The sequence below is a fragment of the Lacerta agilis genome, chromosome 9 (genome assembly GCF_009819535.1).
Source record: "Lacerta agilis isolate rLacAgi1 chromosome 9, rLacAgi1.pri, whole genome shotgun sequence".
Classification (NCBI taxonomy): domain Eukaryota; kingdom Metazoa; phylum Chordata; class Lepidosauria; order Squamata; family Lacertidae; genus Lacerta; species Lacerta agilis.
The window spans coordinates 34,043,625-34,058,543 of record NC_046320.1 but is presented as its reverse complement, the minus strand read 5'-3'; the positions used below and the strand labels follow the sequence as shown (position 1 = coordinate 34,058,543).

At 41.5% G+C, this 14,919-nt stretch overlaps 1 protein-coding gene across 3 annotated transcripts in view; it reads left to right on the top strand.

Annotated features, from left to right (window-relative positions):
- The window catches only part of GRIA2 (glutamate ionotropic receptor AMPA type subunit 2), an 82,676-nt gene extending 81,177 nt beyond the window's left edge, over nucleotides 1–1,499 (top strand). For all 3 annotated transcript variants that reach the window (XM_033159650.1, XM_033159654.1, XM_033159649.1), the window contains one exon: nucleotides 1–1,499. This exon is cut by the window's left edge and continues 144 nt beyond it. In XM_033159650.1, coding sequence (XP_033015541.1) covers nucleotides 1–21 — 21 coding nt within the window. In that variant the 3' untranslated portion in view covers nucleotides 22–1,499.
- Nucleotides 1,500–14,919: the final 13,420 nt, after the last annotated feature.

Genomic DNA, 14,919 nt, shown 5'->3' with positions numbered 1-14,919 from the left:
AGTGTGACTGATCTCTTGTGATTGATAAGAACCTTTTGAGTGCCTTACACAATGGTTTCCTTGTGCGTTAATTGTCAAAGTGGTGAGAGGCATCCAGTATCTTGAAGACTTTTCTGTCAGCCAAGAATTCTTATATCTGTGGAGTTCATCTCGAATAGTTTTAACGAATGCTTAGTACAAACAAAAAACAAAAAAACCAACAACCCACAAACATCATTTTCTACACCAGTTCAAGATGAAGTTTGACTGACATGCACAGCTAACATGGAAGTACTGTATTCTAACTGAAGTCGTTGTACAGACAACACACCAGTTTCTGCAGTCGCCGTTGTCAGTTCTCTGATTCATATTGACTTAAGCACACTTGACATCAATTGCATCAAGATGTGACATGTTTTATAAGAAAAAAAACATTTAAAATGAAAAAAAATATTTTTAGGTATTTTCACAAACAAACTGGCTTTTAAATAAATTTGCTTCCATAATGGTTGATGAATCAAAATTTAAACTGTGGGGAAATTGAGAATTAACAGCAACAACAACAACAAGAAGAAGATTTAGACAATAGTTCCATGTTTTTCAAAGCCAAATATGTAAATGCTGGGGAGGAAAATGCAGAAATAAAAGATCAAAATCTTGTAATTTAATATTGTTCTTAAAAAGTTTACTTAATATCCTATTCTTTAACATTTGGTGTTAATATCAAATTACTTGGCAATGCTTGACATTTGAAATAAACTTTTTTCTATGGTTTTATTTGCAAGTGGTCCAGTTTAATTTTGCTAGCCACAGTTTGATTATAAAGGATTTAAAATGTAAAAGGACACTGTCAAGGTTTTTTGGAAGACCTACAGCTGCTCTTAGACTCCTTCATAATGTTGTTTCATATGGAACACAATCTCTGCATAAACTGTAGGTCTTTAGTTCAGGTTTTTAGTTTCTACTAAAATCACTTCACAAGTTATGATGCTTATTGCCAAATGCTTATTGCATTATCATCATTGCAAGTTGGTTCACATCCCGTTTATGTTTATATGCAGTGGCTGCCTCTAGCCCATCCTCTTTTAAGATGATACTTCAGCCTTCAAATTTTGGAAAGTTAAAGCTGGACAGAAATAGCTTTGTCTACTGGATAACAAGCAAGCTGGTGTGTGTCAGTCTTGTCTTTTGGTTAAGATGTTACAATCTGAGATAGGCTTCATAGAATTCAGGGATATTCTGCACTAAAGATGAAAATACAAAATTTAGATGATTATAATAATATACCAGAATTGGCCATGTTCCTTGACATGGGAATAACTGAAATTGAGATTTTGAGTCATACCTGATTCTAAGGAGAGGGCTATTTAAAGCCTCCAGAAGTAAAGAACAAATCCTAGTTTAATTCTGGAGGGAGGAAAACCTTGACAATGTTCCTTGCCATTAATTTTCATAATAGCCCTAAGTTTTGAGATACAATTACTGTATTTATAACAATAAATGGATTTAAAAGAGTAATATTTACAGTGAGTGCTTTTCTAGTATTGTTTTAAGTGCCACTAGTATTGTTTTAAGTGAATCTAGTATTGTTTTAAGTGCCACTAGTATTGTTTTAAGTGAATCAGCCCATCATTTCATTGGAACACTTTCAGGTACCCAGATCTACTGATAAAAGTAATATTATTCCGCAGGAGTGGTGCTGCTACATTTCTGCCGATACAAAAGGGATTTCTATTTAGTTGATCCTCCGCTATAGACTAAATGGTGCAGATGTGACTGAAAAACCTTCTGTTCTCTGGGTTTTCCTTAAACTTGGATGCCAAGAACCATAGAATCTTCTCTCCAGGCCACCTTTGGCTAATAACTTCAAAATCAGAACAAGCTTTTAAAATCAAAGCCTTGCCCTTCAACAGTCCAAAGTCATTGTCACCCACATACAGAACCAGAATGTGAGGTGGCTGCTTGATCATGTCCAGAAGATGAGAAATATCCTATCCCATGTAAGTCTCTCCTACACAACCACTGAACTGCTGTCATCTGATTATGCCCCAACTAGGTCTCCAACCTTGAGTGTGTCACTGTACAGCTGGCCCAAGAGCCATTTTGTTGCCTATGATGAAGACTCAAACGTGGCCTCCATCCCAGCCACCTGTGAAGAAAACGATGATAACATACAATTTTCACATGTTAACACTAGTTCTGCCTCCCCTTCAGAGACCATACATATGGCTTATAAGCAGATGACCTCCATCTGCCAATAGTACAGATGTTGGACTGCAGTACTCCCATATGCACAAATGATGATGGTTATGATGATTACAATTTATTACCCACCCTTCACCCTTCACCCGTAGGTTACAGCAATTAAAATACAACATTAATATGAAAACACAATATTAAAAACAGTTTGAAACAGCCTAAGATTACAGAAATACAGTGAGTCCTAAAATATAAATCTCAAGGTAAAGAAGTGAATCTTCAGCATTCCCTAAAAGCTGAATAGTGAAGGTACCAGATGTTCCCTCTGTGGGAACAAAAGGGAGTTTCTCAATTTAGGGGCTGCCACAGAGAATGCCCTCTCCTGGGCCGCCTCATGCTCCAAGCTTCTGTGGGCAGTGGAACAACCAACAGGGCACCCTCTGCCAATCTTTGCAGCCAAGAAGGTTCATAGAGAAGGAAATGGTCTTTTGGGGTATTTGTTGACCCAATTCTGAATGAATGAGTTCTGAAGTCATAGGGAGGCTCCCATTTACTTTGCCACAGTCCCAAATTGGAACTTTGTCCATAGAAGCCAATCAGCATAACAAAACAGGTGCTTTAGTGATTGTTGAGACAGCATTCAACCCTCAGAGTTGTCTGCAAACAATGAGACTCCTAGGTATCTTGATAAATCCTGAAATTGCTGCATCAAGTGTGCATACTAACCCAACCCTAGCTGCTCCAGCAAAAAAATAATAATATGCAAATAATGCTCTCTCTCTCTGAAAGAACAGTTCAGCTCCCCAAATCCCATTCCAGGAAAGAACCAGAGTGCTAAAATGCTACACATAAAATAGTTCAGCCCACCAGGAGACCCCTACCCACATAAAATTGGTCATGGTAACAGAAACCCAATAAATCAAAATCCTGGGTAGACTGGGAGGAGTCAGAAAGTGAACTGAATGTTGGCTCTCGCCATCAAAGTCCCCATGCCATTTCTGTTCACTATTTTCACTGCTTTATCAAATGAAGAAAAATGTAATGAGCACAGGTGATCCAGGAGGAAACAATTTGATGAGTCCGCTTTAGGATATGAAAGATAGTGTGCCACCCTAAACTATTCTGGCTCCTTTTTCAGGATGACAAACAATGGAGTGATGTACAGTGTAGGCAAAGAGGGATGGGAAAAGAAGCCTAATGTCCTACTTTCCCCCAGTTTCTATCCCCCCCCTCGTGGCGGAGCTTCATGCTCTGGCACCGGGGGCGGAGAGCAGGCAGGGGCAGGGCTGGTGCACGTTCTGGTGGCGGGGCACACCGCCTGCGGGGGCAGGGGGCAGCCGCGATGGAACCCCACTGGGATCATGCTGCCAGGGGTGGTTGCCTCCCACAGCCCCTCTCTTCCTCCGCCAGTGCCCCCATCACCTCTTCTACCAACCTCATATGATTATGAAACATAGTTCCCTCGGCCCTTAATAAGGGATACTAAACCCCTCTGTAAATCCTTCCAACAAATAATTGGCATCATCTGTTCTTGGATATTATCTGGATATCAAAATTGCCAGATTAATGGGGCTTTGGCCCTTTCCTTGAGCTGAACCTATAGGGCCCAGCTTCAATCCCTGCTCGTCTCTTGCAGGCTGAAAGAACTTTTGTCTGGCGCATCCCAGGTGTGGTTGAGCTCCACACCACAATGGAACATTCATGACTGAAACAACATGGGTTACTGTTACAATGTCCTCTAGAGCTATATTCCAAACCACCTGCATTTTCCCACAGGCTACATTTGTAATACTCCAGTATCAATTCTGTCTCCCAGCACTATTTAGCTGCCGATGTAAAATGCATCAGAAACTTAGATTCTGGCTTTGACAGAGAAACATGAAAATGCCCTCAAAGCTTCCATACTTTAAAAGAGCTATCCTGCTTCCATCACCAAAGTTCAGATCATTCCTAGTCCAGCAAACAAACATGGTATTAATAACCCGATGCAGATAAATTAATCTAATGGAAATAGCACATTCTACTCTGATTAATGGAACCTGCCCTGTTCCAGTTTCTATTTGCAGCTCTCTGCCCTTCTTTCTGATGGCATGCACTTGAGGAGCAGTGCAGGCAGCCCCATGGGAAATGTGCCTCAATGCCTTCTTGATAGATTAGCTCCTTGATCCAAAGGAGAACAAGTGGAGCCTTTTCAAATAGGTCAACAATACTGTGTGGAAAAGGAGAGTGTGCACACAGCCCCAAGCTCTTGAACTGGGAAGGTGAACCAGATTCATGCAACTCCCCATACAGCTGATGATGTGTGTATGGAAACCTGACTCTGAACATGTAATGCCATTAGGTGGGACTGAGGGATATGTAGCTGAGGATTCATCAGGGTTAGATTTCATACATATGCACAATTAATTTTACATATCCAGACACCAACCACTGCAATTCCCCCAACAATGCATTAGCAAATTTAGCAGGGAGAAGCAATTTTGACGCCATGTATATGCATTCAGGCTGTTCTGGTTGTTCCAGTTGTGTTATCTCATCTCCACTTGACAGAAAAAAGACCTTTAAAAGTTTGCCAGTTTTGGGGTTCCCTGTCCCTCAGCCCAGAGCTAAGGAATAAAGCCAAGAGAGAATTCTTGCTATAAGTTATAACCATTTTTAGATTCTCAAAAAGAGTGAACGGGGAACACAGAGGTTTATTTTACATCATAGAGAAGATCGGAATCAGAACCACAGTCTGGAGCAGAGAGATTCAGAAATGTATTGGAATTTTTAAAAAGCATCTTGTTATGCATATACAGCTAATTTTTGGGCCCATGCACACCCCTAGAAACATTGTCATACTTTTGCCAGCATTCCAGCATAATTTTGCATTGCTTGTTCTTGTTTAATGATTTCATATTTTTAGCAGCCAATTTAATTTTTATCAGTGTCAAGCTAATAGTGCCTCAGTTCCAGAGGCGGAGCAAGGGCAGGGCATTGGGGGTGGTCCACCCCGGGTACCTCCCTGCAGGGGGGTAACACTCGGGGCCCCACCCCCACGATTGGCGACTCCAAAGCCAAGCCCAAAACTTTGCTCAGTGCGTGGCAGTGGCTGGCTTGCTTGCTTGCTCGGCTGGCCGGCTGGTGCCTGCTTTCCTTCCCTTTTTAAAAAGGGCTTTTTTCAGTGCTGGGCTGCAGAGCCGTGGCGCGGAGTCGAGGGGTGGACCAGCGAGGCGTCACGCTTGTGGCTGGCGTGACACCCATCCTCACTGGCGCACCCCTCACCTCTGCCCGGGCTAGCGCTGATAAAAGCCCTTTTAAAAAAGGGGGGAAGGAAAGCAGCCACCAGCCGTGTGTCTTGTGTCATGATGTATGCGCCGTGCGTCATGACGCACAATCCATGCGCACTACGGAGCAACACCCCACCCGGGGGGGGGCCTTCAGGTTTGGCACACTGGGTGGCCAGGCAGCTTCCTCCGCCACTGCTGTTCTATTTGCTCTTGCTTTGCAGATTGCACTCCTCTGTATTCAGGTATTATTGTCATCTTAATTAAAATAGTTAATCATTTTCTATTAATCAGCAGTGAAGGCTTTATATACAAAAGATGAGTATTATTTGTTGTATAAGAAGGCAAGTTATAACCATACCCACACAGACAAAATGACTTTCCCTACTGTTTCTGCAGAATAAGTGTAGAAAAGGATTTAAAATGGGAATCAAATAGGCTTTAGTACACTTTTGATAAATGCATGCTCATAAAAGCATTTTCCTGGGAGCAATCATATTATATAAGGCTTCTTAGAGGTGGCCCTGTAAACTTGATTGTGGATTCCTAATATATCTAAACAATGGGATCATACTACAGCAAATTGGCTGCATATTGTATTCCAACAAAACAGTTCCACGTGCATGCATTTGCAAATAGTCAACAGGAGACTATTGAGTTCCAGCCTGACTGAACTTTGCCATCACCTGACTGTCTCTTGCATTGAGCTCTTGCTTATATCCAAGCTGCTCTTGCATGCTCATTACTGTTGTGTTTTTAAGAAGTCCAACTGATTATATGTAAAATTATGTGCAAAAATTAACGTATTAGACATTAAATGCACATTGTGTAGTGTGGTACTATATTTCCACTATATCGTGGTCTGAATGGGGATTGCAGCACAGATGGCCCACACTGTTGATATAAAATATACAGTGACATGTTCACCATTCACACAATCCAATACAAGCCTATTAACCTCTGTGGTATTACATGCCATAGAGAATTTTGCTTCACTCCTTTCCCATCATGCTGAAGTATCATTCATAACCCACTGCATAAAATAAAGGGAAAGAGACAAGCAACTCATCCTGCCCCCCTTCTGCTTTTGTGGCACCTCAAAAGAAGGATTATCTCTCTGCACTGGAAAAATGCCCATCTTCCCAGCAGATGCCCATATTTTCTCTCCTTGACTTGGCAGCAGAAGTCTGTCTTGTTGTTACTTTTCATGCTTCAACCTCTTATTGTTTCTGGAACGTGTTTGAAGTGAGCCTACTTTATTTCAACCCATTTCTCAACCCTGATTGCGGAATGTGAATGGGCCAAGAGGAATAAGCTGCGCATATGTGGCAAGCATAAAACAATGGGGGAAACAGTAGCTTTGTCTTTTGTGTGATTTTGGATTCCAAAAAGGAAAGTAACAGCTTTCCCTGTCTCGCCAAAGTAACCATCACACCCAATGACTTCCCATGGGACTACTGATTCTGGTCTTCAACAAGTTAGAATTTTGACAATAATTAAAAATTCGATTAGGCTTTCGGTCTCTTGTAAATTCCCACTGCCATCTGGAAAGGCGGCTTTCTGCTGACAGAATGGAGCAGATGTAAATTCATTGAAAAGTAATTTATAGCAAAGCAAGGTTTGTATGTAACCAGTAGAGATTTTCTGCAAGCGCCACAGCATTGATTTCTATGCCTTCTGGACAGAGACAGACAGCTTGACACTCCAGATGGTTCTGGGTCTCATCAGCTTGGATAATTATTACAATAGCCAGGGATGTTCTATTGTAGAGCATCTGTGTGGCATGATTTTTAAGCCCCTCAAGGTTATTGCAATTAGTATTTCTTACTCAAATATTTGTGTTAGCATTTAGATCTCATTTAAACATGACCCCCATGTGCGGAAGGGAAATGTTCCCATGAGGTACCCCATATGCCTGGCATCTCATCTAACTTTAAATCAGCTCACCTTGCCTGTGTTTGCAGTGTTAGCATGTAATCACAGCAGCCCCAGCGGGAGCCCTGATTCTTACCACCAGGAGCGAGGAGTAAGGTACCAATCTCTCCCAGGGCTGCTGTGCTGTTGCCTAGACTAATATAAGCAAGAGGAAGTTGCTGATGACCCCCAAAGGGACCAGGTGGGAGGTAAGGGCCATCTACAGGTCATACCAGACCATTCTTTTTTTTAAAAACCCACTGTTCAGATAGCATACCCTACAACAAGTTGAGTCCCAAAACCAGGATGTGCGACTTATCCCGCATGAGTCATGTGACCCACACGAGATCACAGAATCCAAAAGATATGTGGGGTTTTTTTCAGGGCTGTGCTCTGCACAAGGTCACAGCCCCAAGAAAGTGCTGCGGGGTGGGGAGAGATCATGGTGCAAATTCACACACAAAATGTAAAAATGGTAAATGCAATGACCACCATCAAAGAGTGAAGTGTGATGAAACACCAATGCATCTAAATCATTTCATTAAAATTCAAATGGGATTGAATAAAAAATCACCCCAAGTTTCCATGCAAACCCCCCCCCCTTAATACACATTCAGTTCACCTGGAAATTATAGGAACGACTTTCAGGTATAATTTGGAGATTTTTAAAAATTAATTCAGTAAATTAGTTTATCTGAATTAGTTCATTCCAAGCACTGACTAAAACAGAATGATTATAGAAACTGAAAAAGAGATTCAGCGGATGATCATCTTTAGTATAGGTCAAACAATATCACTTCCAGGATCACATTGACAATGTTTTCTACAGAGAGAGAAGCTATGGAATATAAATAATCTTCCAATTTCAGATCCACCTTATATGTAATAATATATATATATATATAATAGTCTATGGAAATTAGTGGTCATTTAATTTGCTTCATTACATACTTCTTTGGTGAATTGCCACTGATTATAATGATATCACCTTACCTTGATGGATTTCTTTAATCTATTTTGCCATAAGGAAAGAATAATACTATGCCATAGTCCTTTACTAAGCCATGCATTCTATTGATCCTAATGCGACTGAACATTCCTATCACTAAATGCTGCATTGCAGCTAATGTTTCTTTGTTATTATTCATTAGGCACAGTTATACATTGTAATGTATATTAGTTAATGTATAGTGCTTACAAATGTGTTCAAGACTCATTTATACTGAAGGGATGGTGATAATGGAGGTAATTCCAGATTTGCTTTCTACAGTCTCTATTTGAAGTGGAAATTCGGGGATTGCAGGGAAATAACCTCCAGCCTATCTGCCATAACACAGTGGAAAGGTTCTACATCTCAAATGATTAAGTTGACATTTGGGGGACTTCTGATGCTACAAGGTGCAAACTGTCAAGACGAAAACAGCAGCTTCCTTATAGAGGACTTTTTAGGCTGCTTATTTTTCATCATATCCACTCAGGGAAATATACATTCTGTCCTTTAAGCTACTTCTAGAAAAGGAGACCTTATGCCACTAGTTATGTAATAATTTCAAATATGTATGACTGTGGTCCTAAGCAGATTTACCTGAAAGCTAGATTTGGGGGGGGGGGGTTGTGTGTTGCTATCAATAAATATGTTTAGATTAACCCCTTTGGTTATGGAGACTGGTGCCACACTTCATTTTAAGTTGAAATAATTATTCCTATATATAACTAGCTACAGACCCACTGGCACATCAGCAATTAATACTTCCACTAATCCATCTGTTGGCTTCACTGTTATTTTCTTGTGGCTTGTGATGTTGCACTGGTACACTGTGCCAGTTAACAACAACAACAACAACAACAACCAACAACAACAACAACATATACCCGGCCCATCTGGCTGGGTTTCCCCAGCCACTCTTGGTGGCTCCATTAATAATAATAATAATAATAATAATAATAATAATAATAATAATAATAATGTGAAAAAACATCAGACATTTAAAACTTCCCTAAACAGGGCTGCCTTCAGATGTCTTCTAAAAGACATCTAGTTGTTTATTTCCTTGACATCTGGGAGGGAGTTCCACAGGGCGGGTGCCACTACCAAGAAGGCCCTCTGTCTGATTCCCTGTAACCTCATTTCTCGCAGTGAGGGAACCACCAGAAGGCCCTGGACCTCAGTGTCTAGGCTGAACGATGGGGGTGGAAACACCCCTTCAAGTATACTGAGCCAAGGCCATTTAGGTCAGCACCAACACTTCGAATTGTGCTCAGAAACGTACTGGGAGTTTATCCCAACCTAGAGCCTTACTTGCTACGGCAACAAGCCTTTTGACTAATCCACAAGGCATGTTTCCTTAAATACAGTGGTACCTTGGTTTATGAACTTAATTGGTTCCAGAAGTCCATTCTTAAACTGAAACCATTCTTAAACCAAGGCACACTTTCCCTAATGAGGCCTCCCGCCACCAGTGCCCTTCCACCATTCGGATTTCGTTCTTAGATTGAGGTAAAGTTCACAAACCGGGACTCTACTTCTGGTTTTGCAGAGTTTGTAAACCAAACCATTCATCAACTGGACTGTTCTTAAACCAAGGTACCACTATATGTTCTAATTTGTTGGCATGGCATCCATTTATAAGTCTTCCTGTTGGATTTTTGTCTATGTTATCCAACAGACAGAAATATAGTGTAGCATATGTTTTGATAGTAATTGGCAATACCTGGGCTGAGCAGGTTCCTGGCAACTACATAATGAGAACACTCACTGTTATTTATACCCATCTTCCATTTTGCTTTCTCTCTCCTTGTTGGAATAGGTCCTGTGAGACCCAAGACATTTATAACTCTAGCCAGTAGCAGCCATACCAGCAATGATCAGTTGCCATCCAAGGACCAGCAATTGCTGGTTATTATGTGGGATCTAAAATTAAACTCATTTAAATCAAAGGTTGTAATCCTAAATTAAAATATTTTCTTGGCAAGTCTTGATACAGCCACAAACACTACAAACACAGTTTGACACGACTCACTCCCTGCAATCCTGCTGCTTTACACATTGGGATTCTGGAGATTTCTTTAATCCTGAATCTCTTCTTAGAGTATTTGAGTACCACCTTGTGAGTTTTATATTTTATGGATGATGAATGAGTTCAAAGAACCTGGTAGATGTTTGATAATATGGCCTTAAAGCTAGCTTACTGTGAGATAATTCATTCTTACATATCACCAAGAAATGTACATAAAACTCCTTTCTAATAATAACACAAAAATATGAAATATTATTTAACTGCTAATTTTTGTCACTATACTAACTTGAGATAATGTGCAGTGAAAAGAAATACCTGTGTCTGGTAAGTGAAGGCTGATGCACACATTCAAGTCATCACTTGATACAGTCATCAAGTGATGAATGCACATATTTGAATGAGTCCTTTTTCCCAAGTGCTTCTAATTAGGCTTCATTTCACAGCCCAGAAGATTAAGGCTGGAATCCTGTGTCCATTTACTTGAAACGAATCCCCACTAAACTTAATGTGACTTCCTTCCAACAAGCAAATATTTGACACCTTGTGCTACTTTAGAGACTTTGTTTATCCAGTGTGCTCCTGGTTATTCTAATTCACCGGGTGTTCCACCTCATGTCATTTAAACCCCGTGCAATTGAAGAATGCTCCCTTTTATCGAGACATAATGTCTAGCTTGTGTTTTGCAGAGGGAAGTGCATCTCAGTATTCAAAAGCAGAATGATGAGCTTGCATTTCCTGCAGGAAGCTTTCATTTTAGCAAATAACATGTCAGAACGATCACAAAGCAATAGGAAGCCATGACTGACTATCGTTGTGCTAAAATAGTTTGACGTGGAGCATTACCAGTCCCCTCCCATTACAGCTGTCCCCTGCACTCCCCAAGGCCACTTACTGACAGCCAGCTACATACATCCAGCTTGTTTTGTTTTGTTTTGTTTTTGTGGTCAAGCACAAAGCACCCCCTACCCTTGATCCCCAATATCCTAAATTGTCCTGGCTCAGAGGCTGTTGCCCATGAGTGTGAAAGTAAGCTTTATTCAAGGCTTGCGGTGGCACAGGTCAGGCTATAGTGTCCAAGAGCGACAACAGGGGATGGAGACCAGAAAAAAAGCTACAGAGGTGGCTTTAATGATTGGCCACATCCTTCCCACCAGCTTTTGAATGTGAGAAGGGTGTGTTTATTTGCAAGACTCTCTCTGTCTGTGCACTTGGAGGCTCATGCTTCTCTGAGGGGTGTGGGTCTGTTGGCAATGATGAAGGGGGGACAAGGGCCAGCTTCTCTTACTCCTTCTCTCCAGTTGTCTGGACTCTCCTCCCAGCTGACTGATGCCCTCCCGCATTACAAGGGAATCTCTCCACTCAATGGATAAGGCTAAAACTATTTTCAATTCAAGTCAGGGTATTACTTTCTGCTGAATTTGGGAAAAAAATATTGCATTGTGCTAGAATTAATATAATTCATTATTTATGATGCCCTGTTGTGGGTTTTTTTGTTTTTAATTCAAAGTGCCTTTTGGTTCTTATTGCTTTTTATAGCATTTCTAAAGAAGGATAATGATATTTTAATATGTTCTTTCAGCAAAAAATGCCCTATATAGCTAGTTTCCGCTCTCTCCCTCTATCCCTGAAGTCTAAAAGCATGTTCCTGTAAGAACTTTTGTTTGTTTGTTTTCCTTATGTAACAGTAGAAACTCACCTTCTAAATGAAAGCTGGATTTGTAATCTGATGGAAAGTGACAGCCCAAGATATTTTGCTACCTGAAGCAGAGGCCAAGTGCTGACCCTGCCTCTCCCTGCTAGGGTCAGCACTTTAAAAAGTCTTGCCACTCTACTCACACACCAGACCCTGCCTTCACCTGTAATTACTCCATAGGTGTCATCTGAAGCAAATCACTTCAACCATCCATCACATCACCTGTCACATGCATGTGTTCAAAGCCATACTGGAAAATAAAATTCCATGTAGGAATATACTTCATATATTGCACCTGGAGGTCATGCCACCATCAGCTACATGATCAATCTGCATGCAAAGCAGCCTAACATGTACATAGAGAACCTCTATCTAAGAGGGGGCTCTTGATTGTTCCAGAATTCCCTTGTAATAGGAGGCACTGTGCATGTGTAGGCCAGAATGCAGATTGGGCTAAGCCACATGCTGGCACAGGAAGTGTGTGTGTGTGTGTGTGTGTGTGTGTGCATGTGGCTGATGCATGCATTGGTGGGATGTGTGGTACCAGGTATGACTCCCCCTCTGTCTTGGTGCTTGAACTTTGAGCTGAAATCTGAGGCAAAAAAGAACTCCCCTCCTGCCTCTCCTCCCAGTCCCACCTACCTTCCTGCCAGCAGCTGTGGGAGCATCATGCTCCTCCCTTTCCCATCCTTCCTGGAAATTTAAGCACTGTTTAGGCCATATTGCTTGTGCCACCCATGCTGAGAAATATCTCCCAACATCCCTTGAGCAGACAGCATTGACATAGTAGTGTTTCATCTCCTATGAAGGGAAGGGGAAAGGAGAGGAGAGATGAAAGAGGAGGTAAAGGAATGGAGAAACACAAAACACCTACCTTCCTTGTGGTCAAAGAAGAGTTAGAGGCAGCAGAAAGGGCTACTAACACAGCAGCAGTCAGGTAAGAGGTCTGGTGACTCTGAGTTGGAGGAGGAGGGTACTGAGTGAAGATTTCAGCAGGAATCTGAAGTGAGTAACAGTGACACTGCCCCACTGTTATTTAAGCAGTGGTGTCTTAAGTAGCACTTCAGAGACAACTCTTGTATGTCACATTTTCCTCCTGTGGCAACATGTGTTATTATCTGCATTCAGAAATGTTCTTGTATCTAATTCCCCACAGGTCTTGATCATAATCTAGTCTATCCAGTTATATGTGACTTTTATGGATGACTTCATCAAAAGCCAGATGCTCTCTTCCACTGGAAGAGTACCCAGAGGGGAACGAAACAATCCACAATGTACAGAGCTTTGAATTTGTAGCCGTTTAGTGCTTATTTCCCACCGCATATCTAGATTCGTGAACAAACACATCTACTGGGGATTAAAATGTATCACAGTTAAGATCCCTGCAGGTATATTCAGGAATTCCTCCCCATCCCTCCAGAATGTGTCCATCTACAACCTTGCCCATATCACTGATTTCAGTGGGACTTAAAGATTACATAACTTGTGCTGGGTTGCACTTTGGCAGCAATTGTAACCATATTTGCCCTTGATCCTAAATGTCATGGGAGTCCTGTGGATATACCTGTACTGTACACAGGAAACTTGGTATCTTGGAGTTTCTAATACACTTCTGTTCCTGGATCTGGGACTGCACCTAGATAATTGTGAGCCTGATTTGCATGTAAAACTAAGCTATGATTGTTTAACAAATCAGAGTTAATGACAACTTATTCCATGGACAATCTAACAAACTGTGGCTTGTTACTCCAAAGCTTGTTTTGTTTTCTAACTGCTCTTGCCTCTACCCCTTGATTCAATTCATGGTTTGTTGGCAGTAGACAAACCATTGTTCAGCCAATGGGTAGGATTCACACAGGTCACTAAGCTGTTCATGGTTTATAGTCCAAGGTTTAGCTTTATGTCCAACCAGGTCACAGGGCATTTGGACATGGGGAAGCAGAATAAACAGCTTTTTGAAGTAGTCTATAACTTATTGTTATCATTGCCACACAGTGCCTAGATGGTGATTTAAAAAAGATAAAAATATATTTTGTATTACACTTAGAGTTATCATTTATCAGGCTTGAGGAATTCTCTCCCCCACCCCACCCCGTTGGTACCAAGAGGCAGGGAGGAAACAAGAAATTTATTACATATGATTTATTCAATCATCACGATAAAGACAAAGAATTCTGGTCATTCTTCCATAATGGAGTTGCTCGCACTGAACTCCTCCTCCTTCCCTCTCTAGCAACAGCATTTGCTTCTATGGCATCTGTCTGTGGACAATTGTCTTTGTGCTCTTTGTTCTTGCACCCTTAACAAACGCTGCGTTTTGGGATAAGGGGGACTGGTTATGCTGTCCAATGATGTGTCAGCTAGCTGCCCTGCCTCCCCTCCTCCTCCTTCTAACATCGCATAACTCTGCTGTTTTCTTGTCTCAAAGCTGCTATCTTCCTCAAAGCCCTGCTGTAATTCGAGACTCTCTCTCCCCTCTCTGGAAGCTACAGGAGAAGGGAGGATGATCTCCACCATTCCTCCTCCTCTCCCTTGTCCTCTTCAGTCCAGTCCTTAACATCATTAGTAGAAGCCGCACTTGCTAACCCTCCTAACATCTGGATATATTTATAATTCATGGTTCTGCCTCCAGGAGCAGTTGCTATATCTGCTGCTGGTTCCTCACTGCCACACATCCACACAGGCCTGCATTAGCTATTGATCCTTGGTCCTACTGGCTGTGTGAGGAAACAATGCTCCAAGGGGGGTTCCTTTTCTTGGACCGCTAAAGTCTCCTAGCTATAAGAGTTTAGCTAAATAACTTTTTATATACCGTATATACTTCTCAACTGATGTGTTGGGTGCTCACCAA